Source organism: Sinocyclocheilus grahami, unplaced genomic scaffold (genome assembly GCF_001515645.1).
Source record: "Sinocyclocheilus grahami isolate Dianchi unplaced genomic scaffold, SAMN03320097.WGS_v1.1 scaffold177.1, whole genome shotgun sequence".
Lineage (NCBI taxonomy): Eukaryota > Metazoa > Chordata > Actinopteri > Cypriniformes > Cyprinidae > Sinocyclocheilus > Sinocyclocheilus grahami.
In genome coordinates, this window is record NW_015505356.1 from 622,712 (window position 1) to 644,924 (window position 22,213).

The window sequence follows — 22,213 nt, forward strand, 5'->3', positions numbered from 1 at the left end:
CTTGGACCACAACCTTGCAAGGAACAATTTGATTGGAGGAAAATGCTCCATGATCGAGTATAGTCCTTTATTATTGGCTACTCTATCTCAGAGCAGTGTTGTTGCCAGCAGCTGTACGCGCCAAAATGTGAAACATAATAAAAGCCGCCCATCAATAAAACAGAAGCAGAATATCTCTATTAAAAGTAAATAATTTAATACAAAAGCGTAAAGTACAGGATGCTTTTGCATGTAAATTCATGTTTTGTGCAACAGATTGATCTTTTCCAGAGCTGCCAAGACTTGTACATTTCTGTACAATCTGTTTCCTCAGATTTGGTTTGGGGAGATCCTGTGTGAGGATATAAAAAAATGAAACTTATCAAAGAAAAGCATTAAAAATATATATATGATGTGCTATGGCTGATCATGATATGCTTATCAGTATTTATGATATTCAAACCTGTTTATAATCGACAAAAAGTGCACTTATAAAATCAGATTTGTTGCAGATTAGTTGAAACGTACCTGTGGATCTTCCAAGTGGTGAAGATTGAGGGACGATAGCCAGAGGGACGATTGAAGGTCTTCCATGAGCACACTGGAAGGGAAGCTGACAAGAAGAGAGCGAGCTCACCAGACTACAGCGCTCCTCTTCTCAAAATGTCATTGAACTTAATTGCTCCTGTTAATATGAATTATTACCAATCAATAAAGTTAGAATATTTATTAATAAAATAAGAATATTTTGAAAATGCTAATTATAGCCCTTCACTACATATGGTTTAAATGAGACATTTCCTGTGTTCCCTGTAACGGTTTATAAACAGAATATGCTTCAACTGAACTCAGTGGTGAATTTATAACACTAACCATGACAAGCTTGTGAGGCGAGCACATTATGAACTGTCAGAGGCAGTGTTCCTCTCACTCTTCCTGTTGAGCGGAGAAGCTGCAAACATGAGTCAAAAGAACAAAATCGGTCATGTATCCTTCAAGCTCCAAAACCAGACCATTTGTAGTATTCTGTTCATACAGATTAGATACAAATCACATATGGATATGCCGGCTCACCTCAATGTGTTCTCGCAAATAGTCCTTCAAAATAAAACATACAGTTAAGAGTCTAAACTGAGCTTAAATCAATAAAAAAAAACATTTAAAAAAAACATAACTGAGTCTGACCTCTGCAATGGTTTTAATTACCGACTGTCTTCCACGGTGGAGCTCTGTGCTTTCTTTCTCTATGAAACATGTGGGAAGTCTCTCCAACAACACATTCAGTGACTCACTCTTTGGGAGCCTTACATCTAAAGCAAGACCCCTCAGGAAGGCCTGACAAGACCTTCAAGAACAAAAGAGAGATTTATGGCACCGTTCAGCAAAGGTGCAGAACTAATTGAACACACATGTATGTTTTTAGAAAGAAGATGACGGAAGAATCAGGAATGTTGACTCAAACAGCTGCACTGACCTCAGAAGTCTCAATTCCTCCTCAGTTACATTAATCTCTAAGGGTGGGGTAACACTTGAAGAACACAGCCTCTTTTTTCCAGGTGTGTCTGGGTCATCCTCATAGGAGTCTACATCAAACAACAAGAGCAATGTGGGGAAAATACATTGAATGCTTATGTCATGAAGTGTATTAGCATTTTTAATGCTTTTTACATGGAATTTATTTTTGTTCTTATATTCTTATAAGTTTGGGGTGAGTAAGACTTTTCAACGTTTTTGAAAGAAGTCTCTTATGCTTACTAAGGCTGCATTTATTTGATTAAAAAAACAATAATATTGTGAAATATTATTACAATGTTTTCTATTTTTTAATATATGTTATGTAATTTATTCCTGTGATGGCAAAGCTGAATTTTCAGCATCATTACTCCAGTCTTCAGTGTCACATGATCTTTCAGAAATCATTCTAATATGCTGATTTGGTGCTCAAGAAACTTTTTTTTAATTATCAAAAATTTAAACATATTTTTGTGGAAACCGTAATAAATTTTTTCTGCATTTTTTGATTAAAAGAATGATTTGAAATAGAATATTTTGTAACATTATGTTACCTGTTACCAACCCCTCCAGTCGAACTCTTTCATGGGCAGCATGTTGATCAACCAACACTAGAAGATTTCCTGCAGGTGGAAGCAATGACAAATGTTTAGGACATCATCACACCATTCAACGTAATGATTTTCAGCCTGTGGCACCTTCATTCGTACTGCTTTCAGAGGATTCCTGCTCTGTTGTGTTTATCAAACAAGCAAGGAACTTCTTGTCCACTTGATTGATGACCTGAGGGAAAAATACAACAACACAATCTTAGATTAGTTTTCACCACATAAGCAAAAGGCTATGCTTTGTGACATTGCTATCTTAGGTGTCTAGCCATGCCTGTTCCTCAAAGCACAGAAAAAGCAGAAGGGTAAAAATACTTACTCTCATTGTGTGGATCATATTCTTGGTAAACCGGTAGGGGTAAAGAATATTGTGGATTTTTACAGCAAGACCCTCAGCTTGACCGCTGGTTACATCCACAGCAACCTTTTCAGAATAATTAATAGAATATGTGAGTCAAATTAATTTAATTAAAATCAGCGTTAAATACGGATAAATTAATTAAAACTCTTAAATGATGTCATTTAATCAATGTGTAGTCTTTTTACCTCTGGAGGCCGTATGAACACTGGGTTACTCCATTCTGAGAATAAAGTCGAGAGTGAATTGGGACCTTGGGCATCCTCTTAAAAGAGTAAGAAGAAAACAATTAGTTAATGTGCACTAAAAAGCTAATTTCAGTCCTGATGTCAGTCTAGAGCTGTACCTCTGCTGTCTATCCCTGAGTTAAGGGCTCTTTCTGCTCTGGGCTTGGGCAGAAAGGGAAGTACAATGTCTGTGTGAAATGGATAACACCTGTACTCATATCCTATGAGCAAAGAAACGCTAATTATAATATAAATATCTGTACATTAGTGATACAAAATCAGCTCGCTGAATTTCTCCCACCTGTTCTTGTTATAACTCTGACTGCCATGTTAGTGACATCTGTGGTACATGGCACTTGAGTCTCCTCCAAAGTAGGAGAGTTGTATTTGCTGAGCCCTGTAACTTGGTTGATGTAAACCAGTTTTCCTAACAAACTGTCATAATGAGCCAGCCAGCTACTGGACACGGGGATTGTTTCAACACTTTCATTCATAGCCTGACCTTCATTTCCTGTGTTGCTGCACTGAGGATCATGCTGAGAGGTTACGCTGGCTTCATCAACACAGCTTACACTTCCTACAAAGGAAGTCACATTCTTGTTGCAGAGGTGTGAGTCTTCTAAAACGGAGGACGTTTCTGGTACTGTTGTGTCCTGATCATTTACAGCAAAGCCTGAAAAATCTTTAGAAAAATCATGGACAACTGAATCAACAGTTCCAGTGGATCCAAATAACACATCTTCTAGGAGGCTTTTTTCTACTTCACAGGATTTTTCATTAAAGTGTGCGTCTTGCACAACTGGGAAAGATGAATTTTCCATAGGAAGAGAGTCTGTATCTCTGCTGACCTCTTTGAATGGCTCTTTGTCATGTTTTAAATAGGAACATTTGGCAGCCAATGATAGTTTATCTCGCTTGTACCATGATGAATATTCAGCAGAACATTCAGAACTATAAGGAGAATGAACACCTGAAATGTTCCTCAATAAGGGCTCGTCTAAATCATCTAAACACAAAGTAGATCCGACAAAGCAGTCATTGGATTTGCTAGAAGACACTGGATTTAAAAGGCATGTTTTTACCATACTCCGTTGTTTTTTCTCAGCATCCTTCCCAAACAACCTTTTGAACTTGTCAAGAGATCCCGTTCCAAAAGACAGAGTTAATTTACGACATGGTGCCGCTCTGGAAGTCTTTGAGTTGGTCTTCTTCAGTGCATTTAATGGCAACTTCCTCTTTTTAGAAGAAATTTTATTTGGGAAGCAGAATTTTTTCAAACTAGCTTCTGCCTCTTTTACATCCGTAATTGAAATCCTTTGGTTTTTGCTTCCCATCACATTGTTGTTGTTGTTAACTGGCAAATCATTCTGGCTTATATTTGAGCAAACTGCATTTTCATCTTCTTTGCAATTGTTATTCATTTCTGTAGCATCAGCAAACGTGGTCTGCAAAGACAAATCACCCTGAAGCACTTTTTCTGCTTCTAACTCTTCACTGGAGAAGGTTTCAGTGTTTCTTGACACCTCCTCCAACATTTGAACACCACCAGAGAGGTCCACAACACTTGCAATGTCCTTCTTCTCTGCATCACACACTTCATGTATTTCCTCAGCACTGAGGTTTTGTACTGCCACAGGAGTCTTAGCATGACTACTTGATGGACCATCGCTGCCATTCATGGAACACTCTGTCACCAGGTTTTCTTTAGTAAGGAATGCTTTGACCCCTACTTCAATGCAGATGAGCACATTATCCCAGCCTTTGAACTCTATCAAAGACTTGGCTGGTTCGAGGCATATGTCATACTCTGAGTAATGGCATTTGATATTCAACACGTAGACGCCATGGAGATCACATCCGCCCCATTGTTCGGGGATCGATGTTAACGAATATGCGGTCGGGCTGTTGTTTTGTCTGGCAGCACTGCTTACTCTCTTCAAAAGGCAGTTGAGTGATTTATGAATGCGTGTCTTCAGAAGAAGCCTCCCATTTACAAACAGGAATTGCAAGCTGTTATTGTAGTGACCCTCACGGCTGATGTGACCGGTCATTTCGAACTGCTCATGGACGTAATTGACCTCTCCAAGCTTTTGAGCTTGGCTCAAGTAATGAATCTTCACAAACCTGTAAAAAGTACTGCTTGTTTTAGAGAGCTGAACCATCATGTGGGCTGAATTTTCTTTTTTCACTGTATATGACACAGATGGGTGCATCAGAGATATCTCATTTGTAACTCGCTTTGGATAAAAGCGTCTGCTAAATGACTAAATAAATAAATTAAAAAAAATATGGTCTCCACTCTCTGACGAGAGATGCGCTCGGTTTCTAAAACAGCGTCCATTCTCTTTCTTTGAACTGGCATGTTGTGGAAGAGATTTGTAGATGAACACAGTCGTCCCTGCAGACCCACTCTTTCCATGTCCTCCTGGCACATTCCCGAGCCATTGTCGATCACCTGCAGCTTGCAGGCCTCTGTAGCGTCTGGAACACTCCAACACACAATATATATTTTGTTAGCTAGATTTCACAAATACTTTGTAACACCCCAGGACGCTGAACAAGACCCTGGTTTCATGGTAACCCGATACATTTACAACCTTGTGGAATGCGAGCCGGCTCTCATTCTGCTTTCTCCAGAAACAAAGGGACACAAATGCACAGGAGAAATGGACTTTTCTACTAATTAATTCATAGGAAAACCTTCTTTGAATGAACACCCATTTTCTTCAGGCCAGTGTGTATATTATTGCTGTGTTGTATTTAATCTGTTGTATTATAGACTATTTTTATTCATGCTTACGATAAACCACTCATTCATATAAGTAACTATTTCATGTCTAGTATCTATGAATTTGCCTTCTTATGATCGAAACAAGCGTGGATATTATATGGTGGTACATAGGCAATATATATTAGGGCCCTGAGAATCATTAATAATTTCGATTTAAGTACATTTGCAAATTACCATGCTTCGAGAACAAAGGGTCGTAAACCCTCCAGCAATTGCCACCTCCCGCTCGGGAATTCCATTGTGCTCATTGGACAAGCCCATCTTGAAAGGCGGAGATCTTCTCCGACCTTAAAGGCCCGGCTCCAGGGACCCGCCTCAGTCGGTGATTCAGTCAGAAGCAAAGATGATGTGAGAAAAACGCTTCAGGATACCAAAGCATCTGCGCCAGGCCTTTTCTTCGGCCTAGTCCTTTCCATTCATCAAGTAACACTGACTCAAACTGGTTCTTCTCATCGACCCGAATTCAGCAAAGATCTACGGGAAGCTTTAAGATTTGCATCAGGAATCTCTTTCAGACCGCCGAGACTCGCTAAGGATCAAACTTAGTCTTATTAATTGATACATTAAGTATCAGTTACACCTTTTTACAAAGGAGTGTTTGAACTCAGAATCTGACGAATCCCTGAAGGCTTTGATCTGTTGAATATACATGCAAAGTGTTCCATAAAATCCATTCTTTATGCCTCTTTCTATGCTGAGTTAAACTTTAACCCTTTCCTATACCAACTGTATGTGTGTGTGTGTGTATGTGTGTGTTAGACGCGCTTAATGTGTTTATGGAGTATGTTAGACTAGTTTAAGTGTTTATGTAGTTGATAAAACCTTACTTGTATCACACTTGACGTGTTCATTGTTTACTCATAACCGGAGTCAATAATCATGCAGATTTACGTTACAAACTTATAGAATTGTGCAGTAAGAAGGTTATTTCCTTTAACCAGGAAATTAACGTTCTTAGAATTGACAAGACGGTTGACCCTGAGTGGTCAGCTAAATATCTATAGTGGATCTAAAATATGAATAGTTAATTATAACTAGTTATGGTTAATTATTCATATTTTCCATGAGCTGATTTGCTACACCTCTATGTCTATTCTGACAGCCACACATGTTGCTCCAGCATCGATGCTGTTCATTATGAGCTCCTCCACACATTGCTGCAGAAAATAGTAACGCCAGAGCGCAGCTGTGCTTGAACATCTTTCGCCAAACTCTTGATCATTCTGAAAGACATACAGGTGCATCTCAATAAATTAGAATGTCGTGGAAAAGTTCATTTATTTCAGTAATTCAACTCAAATTGTGAAACTCGTGTATTAAATAAATTCAATGCACACAAGACTGACGTAGTTTAAGTCTTTGGTTCTTTTAATTGTGATGATTTTGGCTCACATTTAACAAAAACCCACCAATTCACTATCTCAACAAATTAGAATATGGTGACATGCCAATCAGTTAATAAGCTCAAAATACCTGCAAAGGTTTCCTGAGCCTTCAAAATGGTCTCTCAGTTTGGTTCACTAGGCTACACAATCATGGGGAAGACTGCTGATCTGACAGTTGTCCAGAAGACAATCATTGACACCCTTCACAAGGAGAGTTTGGTGGGGTTTTGTTAAATGTGAGCCAAAATCATCACAATTAAAAGAACCAAAGACTTAAACTACTTCAGTCTGTGTGCACTGAATTTATTTAATACACGAGTTTCACAATTTGAGTTGAATTACTGAAATAAATGAACTTTTCCACGACATTCTAATTTATTGAGATGCACCTGTAAATATTGAAACACTTTAATGCACAGAGGCGAAAAAGTCAAATGAAACATTAATCAAAAAAGTAAATAACAACGCACGTGAGAGAATTACAATTACTCGTTCATTTGAATGATTAATTACATTAATACGCACCTATACCTCTTTGGTGGGTTGTGAGATGTCATTTGTGACTGATCGTGCAGAAAACAGCCGTCTGTCAGCTTTGACAGTTGCCATGTAACAGCACCGGTAAGTTTGCTAAGTTAGCGGTTATTGTCCTTAAGATGCATTTCAGTCCTTTTAAAATGACGGTTTGCCGCTCATTGTAATGGGGCGTTTCTGTAACTTGTGAAATAAACAATGTTTGTATGACATTTCATTCGATAATTCATTCATTCTTTCTGTTGTGTACAACAGTACAACCCACTTTTATTAACAACAACGATGTGAACTGAACTGCAGCGGAAATGACGTCGAAGGGTAAGCCGCAGCGTGAAGCAAGCGACCGTAGAACAACAAGCAACATACTAGTGCAAAATAAAACTCCATAACACAAATAAATAATCCTTTCACACTAATATTTTGGAAATGTATAATAATCATTATAGATTTTCTTGTAGAAAGAACAAAAGTCATTTTTTTATTTTTGTGTGTTTTTGCAGAACCTTAATAGGCATTGCTAATTTTGATACATACGATTTATCAAAAATAAAACAAAACATTAAAATAAAAATACTCCCTGTTAAGATATGTGCTCATTTAATATAATTTAGGTAAAATTATGCAAGAATAAAGTTGCCTGTTTTTTAAATAATTCTAACAATATTTATATTATGATATCATGCTTTTTGACTCATGGAGATTAAGCAAATTACAGAACAGAAGTTTTTCCACAAAAAAAAAAAGCTGTAGTATCTAGTGTATTATGTTATTTATCTTTTAAATGTAACTAGGAAAACAAAAACAAAAAAATTATATATATAATATTTAACAATATAATATAATAAATAATACATTTTAATCAAACAAATTGAATGTAATAATATATCAAACATTTTATATTTTTTAAAATATTTGAACATTTAAAAATATTTTATTTATTATTTTACTAATAAAAAAATGTATGTATAAATATATATATATATATATATATTATTATTTTTTATTTTTTTTATATATTTGATATGAGGTTTGCAAAGGAAAAGCAGTTGCAAAAAAAGATTCCAAGTAACTAATCTAAACATTATTGTACATGATAAATTGGAGCATTTTCAGATTTTCACAAAAACTAATTTCTTTCTCCATTTCAGTCTATGTCAGCTTATTGAGTGAGATGGAGAATCCGAGAGAGAAAGAGAGAGAGAGAGAGAGAGTTTGATGGTGGTCAGCAGTAAATCTTTACTGTGTTGCTCTCCAGGGTGCTGAAATGCGTTGTTGCTGAATGTGGGGGGCATCGTGGCATGTTCTCGGTGACCTTCATAAATAAAGACGTGTCATCAGTATATTACCTTTATTGAGTTAGTGTATAATAGTTAAAACGAAAACAGCGTAATGTTCTGCATTAAAAGCTTGTTGAAAAAGTCACCAATAATGCATTTTCACTTGTCACAGCATGTTGTAGTACAACAGAATGGATTTGGTTATCGTTTTTGTTATCACTCTGCATTACCTCGCGCTCTGGAAAGAAACTGAAGTGCATCAAGTAGGAAATTGAGTTAAGACTTAAAGCTTGAATTCCTGCCAAGTCAGTCAGTGCTTTGTATAATCGGTCAAGGTCCTTTCACATGTGTTAGTTAACGTGTCAATCATCGGGAACATGAGGTGGGATACAGAAGCTGAACAATCGTATGGGCTAAACGAAATGGCGCAATATGAACTGCAGAGCGCGTGAGGAGGCGTGAGGATGGGTTGGGAAAATCTACACGCTCCTTAGGGGATGGCTGTCCTATAATGTAGTGCATTTCATTAATTGGAAAAGATCAGCCGTGTTTTTACGGGAAAAGTGAATTCGTCAAGTCTGTTTTGCCACTCCCCACCCAAACCCCCCCTTTGTCTCTCCCCCCCACCCCCCTCACGCGCACATTATGCTTACGCACCACCAGGAGATGGGTAAGAAACGATCCTGGCTGCCTTGGATCAAATAATAATAATAATAATAAATAGCAGGTTACAACACTGTGATGGCAGATTCTAAAGTGAAAAATGAAAGTGCATTCTTCATATAAACCCATATGGATATTTAGAAAGAAGAGTCTGATCGTATGCTGACTTAAAGAAGCCTACTTTACCAACAGAAACCTACAATGTGTGGCAAGCCATTTTAATATTATTCATTAAAACTAACTAATAGCATTCTGTTGTCTGATTTGCACCCAAAATTGCATACGGTCCAGTAGCTACTATATTTGGTTTGAAACTTACTTCATTACTTAACTCAATTTATTTGGACGTACTACATCCGCCATGCTGTTACTGTCGCGTGACCTACCAGCTTTAGTTGCATTGCTTCACTGCCATTCACAAATCCTCTCCCATGGCTTTATGGGATCTCGGCAGAAGTAGTAGATCATCTGGTACTTTTCACATACTTTTTTTCAGATACTATGAATGTGAACATATTACTTTTTTCATATACTGTTTTCATCTACATGGAAGTAGGCATATATTCGGACACAGCGTGTGATTCTGAAATCAGCTATTCACTTTTCTTATCTAAACTCCAGTTGCTGCTGGTACTTGTTTCAGTTTAAGTAATATTCATTTATTATTTAGCTGCACGCAACTAAATAGTTGAATAACTGAACAGATACTACCAACTTTTTGAGACACTAGTATTTATTAAAATTTTTATTGGTAACAACTTAAAAATAGCCATAAATATATTATTATAAAAAAAATTGTCTATATATACATAGATTACAGTTTCCATACAAATATAAAGCAACACAACTGTTTTCAGCATTGATAATAATAACAATAAATGTTTTTTAGCAGCAAATCAGCATATTAGAATGATTTCTGAAGTATCATGTGACACTGAAGACTGGACAGTAATGGCTGCTGAACATTTAGCTTTGCCATCACAAAAATAAATTACATTTTAAAATACATAAAAATAGAAAGCAGTTATTTTAAAGTGTAATAACATTTCACAATATTTGCACTGTTTTTACTTTTTGATCAAATAAATTAGACAACATAAAAAACTTTTTCACAAAATCATTAAAAATTCTTACTGACCCTAAACGTGTGTGTGTGTGTGTGTGTGTGTGTGTGTGTGTGTAATACATTTTATATATGTAAGCACTAGTTCCATATTAAGGAGTGAATGTTAAAGCGGCTTGCCACATACAGTGTGGCGATGACAGCAGATGTAAAACCGACTACACATTTCTACAAATAGCCTAAAACCTCGACGACGAATCTAAGGTCTACTAGATGTCAACTCCTAGACAGATATATCAGAGAACTAGCTGATCCTGGCATCGCTAGTTTTCGCAAGACGTTTCCAACGGCGTCGGAACGCGAAGGAGGAGAGAGGCAGCAGCATCAGTAATCAGACTAGGACGCGTTCCTCAGCTCCCTCCCAACTGCACGGCTGAGGCGGATTCAACTGCAGCACTGGGGGAACGTATCGCTGGATGTGGGTGAAGACCGTATAAATGCGCGTGTAGGCTCATACATTGGGATAGCGAGATCTGCTCATCCTAACCCTATGCGCCTTAAGAACGCTTCCCAATCTGGCGGGTTCAGGACTGAGGCAGGTGTAGCGGTGAGGGCGCATCCATGAGCGTCTTCTCCCGGGACGGCATGTTTTTAGTTTAACCGGATTTGTTGAACAGACTGTGAAAGAGGAAAGGCGAGTTCGGAAGTTTTGATGCATATGATCACAACCACCATGATTTTTATGATCCTCGGTGCTTCAGTTGTCATGGTAAGACCTTCCGCCTGCCTAAGCACTTCATAATTGGGCATTTCTGTCATTTTCAAAGTGAAATCGGTGGTTAACGAGAGCGTGGACCGCTGAAAGTCCATTAAAAAATCTCATTAAGACAGCACAACCGTACTTGTGTGTATTACTGGCTGATGTGGAAATGTAATGTGTATTTTCCCCTGCAGTGGTCACAGTACCAGGTCATGTAGCGGTTGCTGTGTTCCAATACTGCTTGTCATGTCCCGGCTGACTCGAATGGTTCTTTGCAGGCGATAGCGTGTTTAATGGACATGAACGCACTCCTGGACCGTTTTCACAACTACATCTTACCGCATTTACGAGGGGAAGACCGCGTCTGTCATTGCAACTGTGGAAGGTAAAAAACCCACGCGTTAATAAAGAAATGAATTCTAGCACGAGAGCCAGAAATTGCCAGGTTTCCTCATCTATTACTAACAGCTCTTAGGCCTGAGCTATTCTCCAGCCCCCGAAACACTGTCTTTTCCATTTCATCTCATTTATCCAATCGGAGATTGTCACATTAAAGGCCTCATATGTGTATTCGCGGGGTTTATGTCATAATTTGGGCGTAATTCGAATGGTTTATCAATACTGAGCAGCTACTGTTGCTTTGCGTCGGTGTGAAATCTCCTTGATTTCTCTGCTTGTGTGTGTTTTTTCTTCTTCTTTCTTTCTGCGTATCAAGGTGTGATTTTTCTCTAAGCACAGCCAGAGATGTTGTTCTTTTGGATGCGTGTGTTGGCCATAAAATCACGTTTATATTACTGAAATAAAATGTGATTTTAATACAGAAGGACTGCGTTGAGTTAATGCATATGAGTAATTACAGTGTAAATGCAGTTTTGTGTTGTTGTTTAGTGTAGTACATAAATGGTTTAGACAAAATATTTGTATTTGTATTTATACACACACAGGACTATCATTTCTTTTATGTTGAATAGTACTGAAACGTGACTTGTTAGTAAGCCTTCATTTGCACAACAGTTTCTGTGTCTGTTGATTACAAGTTGTTGATGTAAGAACATCTGAGGGTAGTAAATTAGGTCAAATCATAATTGTTCTCAATTAGAATTGCGTGTTTTAACACTTTATTGTTGGTTAAGATCTGTTAATAACTTAATGACTGTGTGCCACATCTCTTTCCAAACATAGAGTATATTCTGTGTCACATATCAGGACAGAGAGCATTATATAAATAGGTCATGGTCAGCGAAAACTTGCTCAGTGTCCTGATATTTGCATTGACAAGGCATACAACTCTCATGTGAATTATTTGTTCATACATGAAACGTAAAGCTATTTTATAGATTAACAGAGGAAGCATATTGATTTGTTTTGATCATTGTCATTAATAGATATCATTTATCATTCTTCATCAAAATATGAATCTATTCATAATATAGTCCTTTAACATCTGCATATCTGTATATTTCTGCCTATCAATATCTAATGTGCAAAAGTTGAGCTCCCTTAATTCATTTTATTACATGTAAATTAATATCTTTATGACTTTTTTCTACTTTCCCCCCAAATTTGCCACTGCTATAGTTTTTCCCTCCTAATAAAAGAAAACGTTTTTGGATTTTTTTTTCAACTAAAATATAACAGAAAAACAAAGCTAAATACAATAAATACAATTATTTGACCTCTTGAGGCATTATGTTGCTAAGGATCAAGGTTGCATATAGGTTATATATAAACTTACCATAAGTCAGTTTTCTTTACATGAATTAGTACTACATATAAAGAAATTATGTTATCATGTACAGTCATTTTTACATAACAAAACCAGATGAAGATTTACAAATGCATAGCGTCTTTTAACCCTTATCTAAGACACTTTTGCACATAGTTCTGCTGAATTATAAGAAGAGTATTTTCCCATAGACCTTCATAAAAAGACAAAAAATGAATATGGCATTATTTGTAAAAGCTGTGTGCCAAACCATATGTTTAATGCATTTACATGTTCCAAGACAACAAACCCAACTTGACTGAGCTCAGTTGCATCCAAACAGTATCAGTATATAAATGCTGGCTTTCCCACCCTGCTGAGAGCATTGTTAAATAAGCATTTGTGTAAATGACATAATATTGTATGTCCTCATTGTCTGTCTCTTAATTTATTGTTTTCTTTATCATTTTATATTTAATGTTCCTGTCTGTCACTTTTTGTTGCTGAATGTAAACATCTAAACAGTTTTCCCCTCTCTGCCCTAGGCATCATGTTCACTACGTAATTCCATATGACGGAGACCATTCGCTCGTGGACTCATCTGAGAATTACTTTGTGAGTGACAGCGTGACCAAACAGGAGATGGACCTCATGCTGGGGCTGTTGCTGGGCTTCTGTATCAGCTGGCTGTTGTTGTGGCTGGATGGAGCTTTGCACTGTGCTGTGAGGGCCTGGAGAGCCAGTCGCTATTATGGTGAGTGGGAAGAACATTGTAACCAAGAGTATATGGAAAGCATATATGTGGATACATGTAAAAGACAAAGGATATGCTTGTAGGAACAGTATGCAGACCACGATTTGGTTACAGAAAATTAAATCATAGCTTCATTCATTACATCTTATGCATTGAAATAACACCAAATCAAGATTTCTTCCCTCATGTGACAATTTATTTCATGTTATGAACCGAGGAAATGCTATTTGTAAGTTTGTTTGCATTATATTTTGTTTTGCATGATCATTTTGAGTTTGAATGTTGTTGAGTGTTGTTTCCTTGCTCAATAAATGCCATGTTTTGTGTGCAAGATTTAAATGGATGTATTCAGGTACTAAGTGGTTACTGTATTTAAAGAAACTAAAGAATTGATGTCAAACAATTTACTGTGAAGAATAAGTGCCTTAAATGTTAGTGACATTATGAACACAGCTTGTGTAGTTAATTTAAAATACACTGAAAAAATTGGTGTCAAAACAGTTTTAACTTAGAAATTGCCAGTACATTTCTCAATTAATTACAAAGAAACAAATTGAGACATTACATTTTAAAGTATAAAGGCTGAAAAAGTATATTCTTGTAAAACATACTCTAGTAATCTTTGTTTCATTTGCAACTTCCAAAAAAATAGTTTTTTACAGTGATGTTAGCGGTGTCTCAAAGAGTAAAATACTGTAATTAAATTATTTAAAATTGTACATTCACTTATTATATCAGTGGTGTTTATAATACAGTACAGTAACAGAGCAACTAATCTCACAAAATGATTAGCAGTTGGTGTGTTAGAGTGCTATATAAACCCGGATTTGTATAGGATTAAATCCTAAAACCATCTTTAAAATGCATGTGTCCCACTGTATTGGTTTTATGTTAATAAACATACTTTTTTCCAAACACGCCCAAAATTCAATTTTCTGTCCCCAAACATTTACACACCTACATTTTTCATTTTCATCAACTGTCAGCGCTCCCCTTCTGCCCTGTTATTATCACCCCCAGTAATGAATGTATTAAGATGAAGACTGTGGCTGCAGAAATTAACAGCAGGCTTTCACTTAGTGTAACTGAGTCGCAGGCAACACAGCAGTTGTTTATAACAGTTGTCCATGGTCCTTTGAGGGCAAAGTGGCAGAATGTGTAAATAGTGCCTTAAAAGGGAAAGCTTTTAGTTTGAATACGATCATTGTGTTCATCGGATGAACGTTTAATGGTTATTATGGGTCAAGGAGAGTGACACATAAAAGAACTGCTTGGAAGAACAGAATATATTGACAAAGTAGGTTATAATGTGGTCACTAGCTATTTAGTAATTAAACGCTCCGTGTCAGAGGATGGTTAGTCGGTCAGAGGTTATTTAGCGACTTGAATAATGAATAAATGAATAAATATGTGGACATGAAATGTGAAGGCTATTTGATCTATTACATCTGATTCTTACCTGTATTTTCTTAAACTTCCATTACAATGTACAAAAGAAATAAGACGAAAAACATTACAAAAATTTAAAAATGAAAAAAAATTAGGTTATTTGCGCTACAATCAATAACTGAAATGCAAAGGGGTTTGTATGAAATTAGAAAGAGTGAGTCTGTGGTGTGATATGAGAGAAATGAAAGCCAGTTTTAGTTCTGGAGGAGTGGACTGATATATAGAGTTGGATGATGACGAAAATTGGGAAATATCACAGTATGGAATGCAGTTACTGACCAATCAGAATCAAGTATTCCAGAGCATTGTGTAATACATATTGTTATATAATATACCAAAGGCATTGTTCAACAAAAAAAAAATGAAATTTCTGTCATCATCTACTCACCCCCATGTCGTTCCAAACACATAAGGCTTTGGTTAATCTTTGAAAAACACATATTAAGATATTTGAATGAAACCTGAGAGGTTTCTCTCTTAGAAAAAAACTTGCACAAAAAAGGCCACAAAGGCATTGTAAAATGAATCCATATTAATGGAGTGGTTTAATCCAAGTCTTGTGAAACGATTACTTTATATGATTAACAGATTTAATTTAAGCTTTTACTTATATCTAAACAATGATCAACGCAAGTGCGTGTACATCACATATGGTAAATAACAAGCTCTATTTATGTGTATATATGGGAATAAAAGCCTAAATTAAATGTTTATGATATAAAGCAATCGTATGTCTTCACAAGACTTGGATTAAACCACTCAGTCATATGGATTCATTTTACAATTCCTTTATGGCCTTTTTGGATCTTCTAAGTTTTTTTTACCTGGACTTTATGGAGGAACAGAAACCTCTTACTGGATTTGGAACGACACACAGGCACCAAAGAAAAATATATTCAGTTCAGTTCACATCTAGATCCAGAGTAGCATTGAGGAAAATTACAACCATGCACATATATTTATCTGTATCCAACACAAAATGGTATCTCTGTATGATATGGACTAGTGAAAAAATACTGGGGATGCCCCTCTAGTAAAGCACACCACAGCTGTGAAAATGTGAAGTTGATGGCAGGTCAGCCTCATTTAGCCTCACCAGGATAGGGAGTGAAGGTGAGGTTGATGGAAAGGAAGGTGGGAGGGAGATGCTGTCCTGCCCCTGCCCCCACCCCCACCAGCACACACACGCACACACACACACACACACACACACAGAGACTTGCACCCTTGCACTGTGCAAGCGCTAAAAATAGACAAAGAGCAGCTGGATAGAGAAGGCAAATTGGCGAGACGTGTAAGCGTGCAGTCATACACACACACACACACACACACACACACTACATATACACTGCATTGAGGCACATACCTTGAATTTTAGCTCTCATTTCCTATTTTAGAATTACATTTCATTGCTTTGACTTTTTCTGTTACTCTTCTGTTTAGCTAAGGAGTAATATATCTGATAACTGATTTATACTGTAATAATTGAAATGATCAAATATTTGATACCTTTAGCTTTATATATTTTATATTATATATTTTTGACATTTTAATCTTATAATATAATATTAATAATATATTTTAAACATATTTTATATTACATATTTTTTCACATTTTAATAATAATTTTCTGTTCAGCTCAAGAATAATATAAATGTTAACTGATTTATATTGTATTAATAAAATGCTTAGTATATTTATACTTTAATATATTTATACTTTAATATATTTTATATTATGAATATGCATATCCATATTTTTAAGAACAAATGTAATTATTTGTACAGACGATCCTTTTTTTGCAGTTTCAGTATCTCCCCAACAACCCAAAACAGCCTTAGAAGTGAATTAAAAGGTTACAGTCATGTAAAAAAGATGAATAAATAAAAAAGCACCTAAAATGAAAAGAACAGTAATAATAAAATTAAATAATGTATTACAGTAAATAAAATAATAATAATTTAGGGGGGAAAACATTGAAAATTAGAGATAAAAATATCCATATTTTAATAAAATATTTTTTATAGATTTATCTTTTTATATATTTTTATAAAAGGGCTAACATGACTGCTTACAATCAACATCCCCTACCTTTCTTTTGTTTAAACAAAGGAACTCTATTACTGAGTCCCTTTAATATTAAGCTCTTCACTAAACTCTTCCTCCCTTTCTTTTGATCCAGCTATAAGGCTAAAAAACCCTTATTCACCGTCTTGCTCTGTATACCCTTCACGACAGTCCTAGTGGATGGCATACCCATGGAATGCTATAAATAACCCCTGCTCCCCCATCGCCTCCCTCGCACACACACTGACACACTTTCAACAGGGCTAGTTGTGAGGGGCGGGGCTGTCTGAGGAACTCTCTGTGGTTTCGCTATACCTCTACGGCCCAGACTCCACGTCTGGACCCACATGCTGTTTGCATTAACACATTGTGTAGACATGCTGGTTCATTGTAAGCTGTACATTTTTTCCTTTTTTTTAACCATCTCATTAGCTTAGTCATTAAGAATGTATGGAACTCCGCCATTTGACCGATGCTAATGAGTTTTTCTCTGGGCCACTCACAGATACCCCTTCCTGGTCGTGGTTGCCACAGTTCTGCAACCTTCGGGACCTCCGTAGACGCGCACAGCTTCGGAAGCTGGAAGATTCCAGCGGAAACATGGTGCACATCAAGCAGAAGCTCTATCACAATGGTCATCCCAGCCCCCGCCACCTCTGACTTTAACGGCAGTTTCCCCAAAACTGCTCCATTACCAGCTGCTGCCTCAGAGACCCACTTTAATTGTTCCACTACATCACTTAGACCTTCAAAAACCACTCGAGTATTTGCCAAAAGAAGAAAGAAGATTATCGTTGCCAATATGCTGATCTGTGTCCACATTCGCCACGTTTGGCGAATGGTTTAGAAAGGTTTTTTTCTGTACAGGCATTTTATTCTCAATTGCTGAATCTAGGCATGCACCTTTAGAATGGGGGAGGATGCAAGAAATGGTTTTGTGAGACATGGGAGTCAATTCATGTTTTTCCTTGCTTTTCCCCCCACCTTTTTTAGCTTTTTCATCAGAAAACAACTTTTTGGGAGGTGGGTGATAAGCGGGTGGGGTGGGAGGGTGGAGGTTATGGTTTTGTGATGGTATAGTTAGAGATTAATGCTTTTGTAAATAGTTATACATATTGTTTTACGGGATTTAAGCAAACACGGGAGTCGGGGGTTCTTAGATAAGAGTCATGAACTGAATAAAAAGAGAGAAAAACATAAAGAGGAAAGAATTTTGAATGCTGATATGTGATATGTGAACTTTTTAGATGGATGAAACAGAGATCACTCTAAAAAATGATTGATTAGCTTTGTTACCATGTGAAATAAATGAATGTATTCATTTTATCTGTAAATAAAGGAGAGTGCAGGAAGGTTGAAATGAGCGGTCAGGGCTCTTTTTGCTGTTTTGAACGTCATCCGTCATATGTGAGAGAACCGTTAGCACTTGCCTTACTTCCCTACATTGTGTCCAATAGCCCTTCCTGGTCTGCTTTTAAACTACTCCAAACTCAAACAAGAACAACCAGCCTGCCAGCACACAGAGCCCTGACCCAATTTTCTCTTCCTCTTTATGTCCAGACATTGCTGTTGTGAAGATAAAATGTCTGTTTTATTAAAAGTGCCATTGAAGCACAACAGTGACCCCTAGTTTTGGGATGTGTCATTTCTCAACGACTGAAGGTGGTGTGCATGGGACAATAACATTCATGCTGAGGGGAAACGTTTCTGAGGGGAAAATGTATGGTTAATGACTCATAAAACAAGAAGAATTCAAGCAAAATATTGTATAGCAACTAGTGCTGTCAATAGATATCTTCCTCTTTATGTCCAGACATTGCTGTTGTGAAGATAAAATGTCTGTTTTATTAAAAGTGCCATTGAAGCACAACAGTGACCCCTAGTTTTGGGATGTGTCATTTCTCAACGACTGAAGGTGGTGTGCATGGGACAATAACATTCATGCTGAGGGGAAACGTTTCTGAGGGGAAAATGTATGGTTAATGACTCATAAAACAAGTAGAATTCAAGCAAAATATTGTATAGCAACTAGTGCTGTCAATAGATAAAAAAACAACAACGAATTAATCGCACATTTTTCTGAAATTAATCGCGATTAATCCCACCTAACATTAAAGTTTTTAAATATACTTTTATATTGCAATAATTTCACATTCAATCTTCAAATTAATGTACAAACAACAAAGGCAATATATCTTTTTTTATGACTGATGATGGCCAGTATCAATGATACCAATACTGATTTCTCTATAAAATTGCCCCCCCCTAATATTTAACCATTGACTATAGCATTCAACATTACAGTATAATTGAGAGCTACCAATTTGAACATTTATTAGACTTTAAAAAGTAACTTCTAATTTAAGTGAACTTAAAACAATCTTCACATAAACCCATCATAATAAATGTCATATTTACCCGGGTGTGCCTCACACGTCCTGAAAAGTGAAGCTGCAGCTCTTTGATCGCCCTCTGGTGGCTGGCTGCAGTACAGGTCATAAACCCCGCCCTCTCCATGTAAACGAATGGGACTTGAGTAAAAATATATATGTTCAATTGTTAATTTTTGTGATAAGTTTTTAGCTAGTAATTTGATGCTATAAAAACGGGGCGTGTCGTTAAGGTTGATTGGGTCTGCAGGAGATTGCGGCTCCACCTCACGACACTACTGCGCAGACTCTGGCTCCAAATTATGTCATTTACTCAATATGGCAGCGGCCATACTGTTATGCTTTGGCTTCACTTTTCTATAGTGGAAGGAATAGGAGACGTGTCGTCCACCTTTTTTTTACAGTCTATGTATTTACCTGTGCCCTTCAACAGAAATATACAGAAATTGATGTTATCAAACAACAAATTCTAAATTAAATATAGATGAATCCTTCAAGCTATAAAAGTTATTTTTTCCTCTTATTTTTAATTTGTCCTTTGAATAAAGGGGTCATATGATGCTTTTTGAAAGATCATTATTTTGTGTATTTGGTGTACCTGGTCTTCAGTCTATGATTAGCTCACCACCTCTTATCTGACAAGTCTTCGGGTTTGGGCTTATGGGGCTGTCACGTGATGAACGAACGACTCGAAAAACCCGAAGACTCGAGAGATGAACTAATCAATTCTCTTTGCCAGAGCGCGTACACGCCTCACGCACCGGAAGCCGTGCGCGTGCTCAAAGCAGTTGGACATAGTGTTGTATTAGAGGTAAAAAATTATATAAATACTGTTCGGTTTCTCGCACAAACCGATCGTTTCGTGTGTTAGGACATCAATGTCTCGTCACGAGCCGCAGGGTTTAATTTGGATTTGTCTGTGCTTTTTTTTTTACACTTATAGACTTTGTTACCATTGCCATCCATTATAAAACTGATAGACTGCAACGGCTAGAGTTAAAAATCATCAAATGTGTTCTACTGAAGAAACAAAGTCACCTACATCTTGGATGCCCTAGGGGTAAGCAGATAAACAGCAAATTTTCATTTTTGGGTGAACTATCCCTTTAATGGGCTGACGAGTTGAATCCGGTGTGTTAGATGAGGGAGACAGTGCTGGGCAGCTCCGGGACAGTTTTGAAAACCATTTCAGAGTCATGTTCTTAAATGTGACTTTATGACTTAACTGACCACGACATTGCATGCACGTAGTTTATTCGTGATTTGATATGAAAGGCTACAGGCTACAACGCGCCGGTGTTCTGACAAATAATGCTACCTATCAGATTATGCTACCAAACACTATATTTATCCTACTGTAAGGGTAGGTTTAGGGTTGGGGTAGGTGTACAGTCGTGGCCAAAAGTATTAGCAGTGACATAAATTTTGTGTTTTGCAAAATTTGCTGCTTAAGTTGTTGTGATGTTCATTCACATTGTTTCTACAAGTATTGGCAGTGACATCTAGAAACAATGTGAATGAACACCACAACAACTTAAAAAAATTAATCGCCTGCGTTAACGCGCTAATTTTGACGCCACTAATAGCAACCAAAACCTGTCGAAATGACATACCTGTCGCTGTCGAATGATAACATGCTGTGTTTAAAACAGTTCTAATGCTGTATTAGGTGGAACAAATTAGTATGAGGAAGTGATAGACACTTTGATACTTTCACTTAAGAACAACTGATATGATACGATATTGATATGACTGATATGACAAGATTTTTAAATGTTTTTGAAAGATATATCAACGTTATGCTCAACAAGGCTGAATTTATGTGATTAAAAGTGCAGTAAAACAGAATTGTGAAATATTATTACAATTTAAAATAACTGTTTTCTATTTTAATATATTTTAAATTGCAAGTTATTTCTTTGATGGCAAAGCTTAATTTTCCGCATCATTGCTCCAGTCTTCAGTGTCACATGATCTTTCAGAAATTATTCTAATATGCTGATTTGGCGCTCAAGCAATAATAATAAGAACCATCATTAGTATTTGACCACCAGTAATAATGGATTATAATTTAGCACCAAATCAGCATATTCGAATGATTTCTAAAGGAAGACTGGAGTAACGACTGCTGAGAATTCAGCTTTGCCATCACAGGAATAAATTACATTTTAAAATACATTAGACTCTACAACAGTTCTTGTAATAACATGACTGTTTTTGTAGTATTTTTCAAATAAATGCAGCCTTGGTGAACATAAGAGACTTTTTTCAAACACATTACATATTTATATTTGACATTGATTTACAGTGACTGACATTAAACCACATAAGGCTATAAATGTGCTCCGTTTTGGATGGGAAATGAAATATCTGAATTGTTTAACTTGACTGAGGACAATGACGGATTTAAATAAAATCCTTTCCAATTTGCCTCAATATACCCTACAGTGACTCATAAGGTCAAAGGGATTTGTTAGAAGCTCTTCTGGCAGAAGTGGGACTCACTTGACAGATAAACGTGGACTACTCCACTTGAGGCCTGAATAAGATTGCTTTTGATCCAGGAGTCACTGCAGATCTCTGGAAATGAGACAAGACTGATGAACACCATTCCTGTTTTACCTTGAAGGGATGTTTTAATGCTCCTTCAACCGTAATTCTTGATGTCTCTCAAACTAGTGAGGAAAACCT

General features: G+C 36.7%; 1 protein-coding gene and 1 pseudogene across 3 annotated transcripts; one reads left to right on the plus strand and one right to left on the minus strand.

Annotated features, from left to right (window-relative positions):
* Nucleotides 1-77: 77 nt before the first annotated feature.
* Nucleotides 78-7,670, minus strand: LOC107593925 (DNA mismatch repair protein Mlh3-like; annotated as a pseudogene).
* tmem240a (transmembrane protein 240a) lies at nucleotides 2,216-18,753 on the plus strand. 3 transcript variants are annotated; one of them, XM_016283824.1, is made up of 4 exons: nucleotides 2,216-2,279; nucleotides 11,436-11,542; nucleotides 13,408-13,616; nucleotides 17,638-18,753. In XM_016283824.1, the coding sequence occupies exons 2-4, from the start codon at nucleotides 11,451-11,453 to the stop codon at nucleotides 17,790-17,792; spliced, it is 456 nt and encodes a 151-aa protein (XP_016139310.1). In that variant the 5' UTR covers nucleotides 2,216-2,279; nucleotides 11,436-11,450; the 3' UTR covers nucleotides 17,793-18,753. The 3 variants fall into 3 exon arrangements, with proteins under 3 accessions (XP_016139310.1, XP_016139308.1, XP_016139309.1); XM_016283822.1 differs by lacking the exon at nucleotides 2,216-2,279 and adding an exon at nucleotides 10,608-11,166; XM_016283823.1 differs by lacking the exon at nucleotides 2,216-2,279 and adding an exon at nucleotides 11,104-11,166 and having other exon boundaries at nucleotides 11,352-11,542.
* Nucleotides 18,754-22,213: the final 3,460 nt, after the last annotated feature.

Coding starts and splice junctions, on each gene's coding strand:
- tmem240a (XM_016283822.1), top strand. CDS start 11,110: ATGCATATGATCACAACCACCATGATTTTTATGATCCTCGGTGCTTCA. Junction 11,167..11,435: donor TCGGTGCTTCAGTTGTCATG/GTAAGACCTTCC, acceptor GGTTCTTTGCAG/GCGATAGCGTGTTTAATGGA. Junction 11,543..13,407: donor TGTCATTGCAACTGTGGAAG/GTAAAAAACCCA, acceptor TCTCTGCCCTAG/GCATCATGTTCACTACGTAA.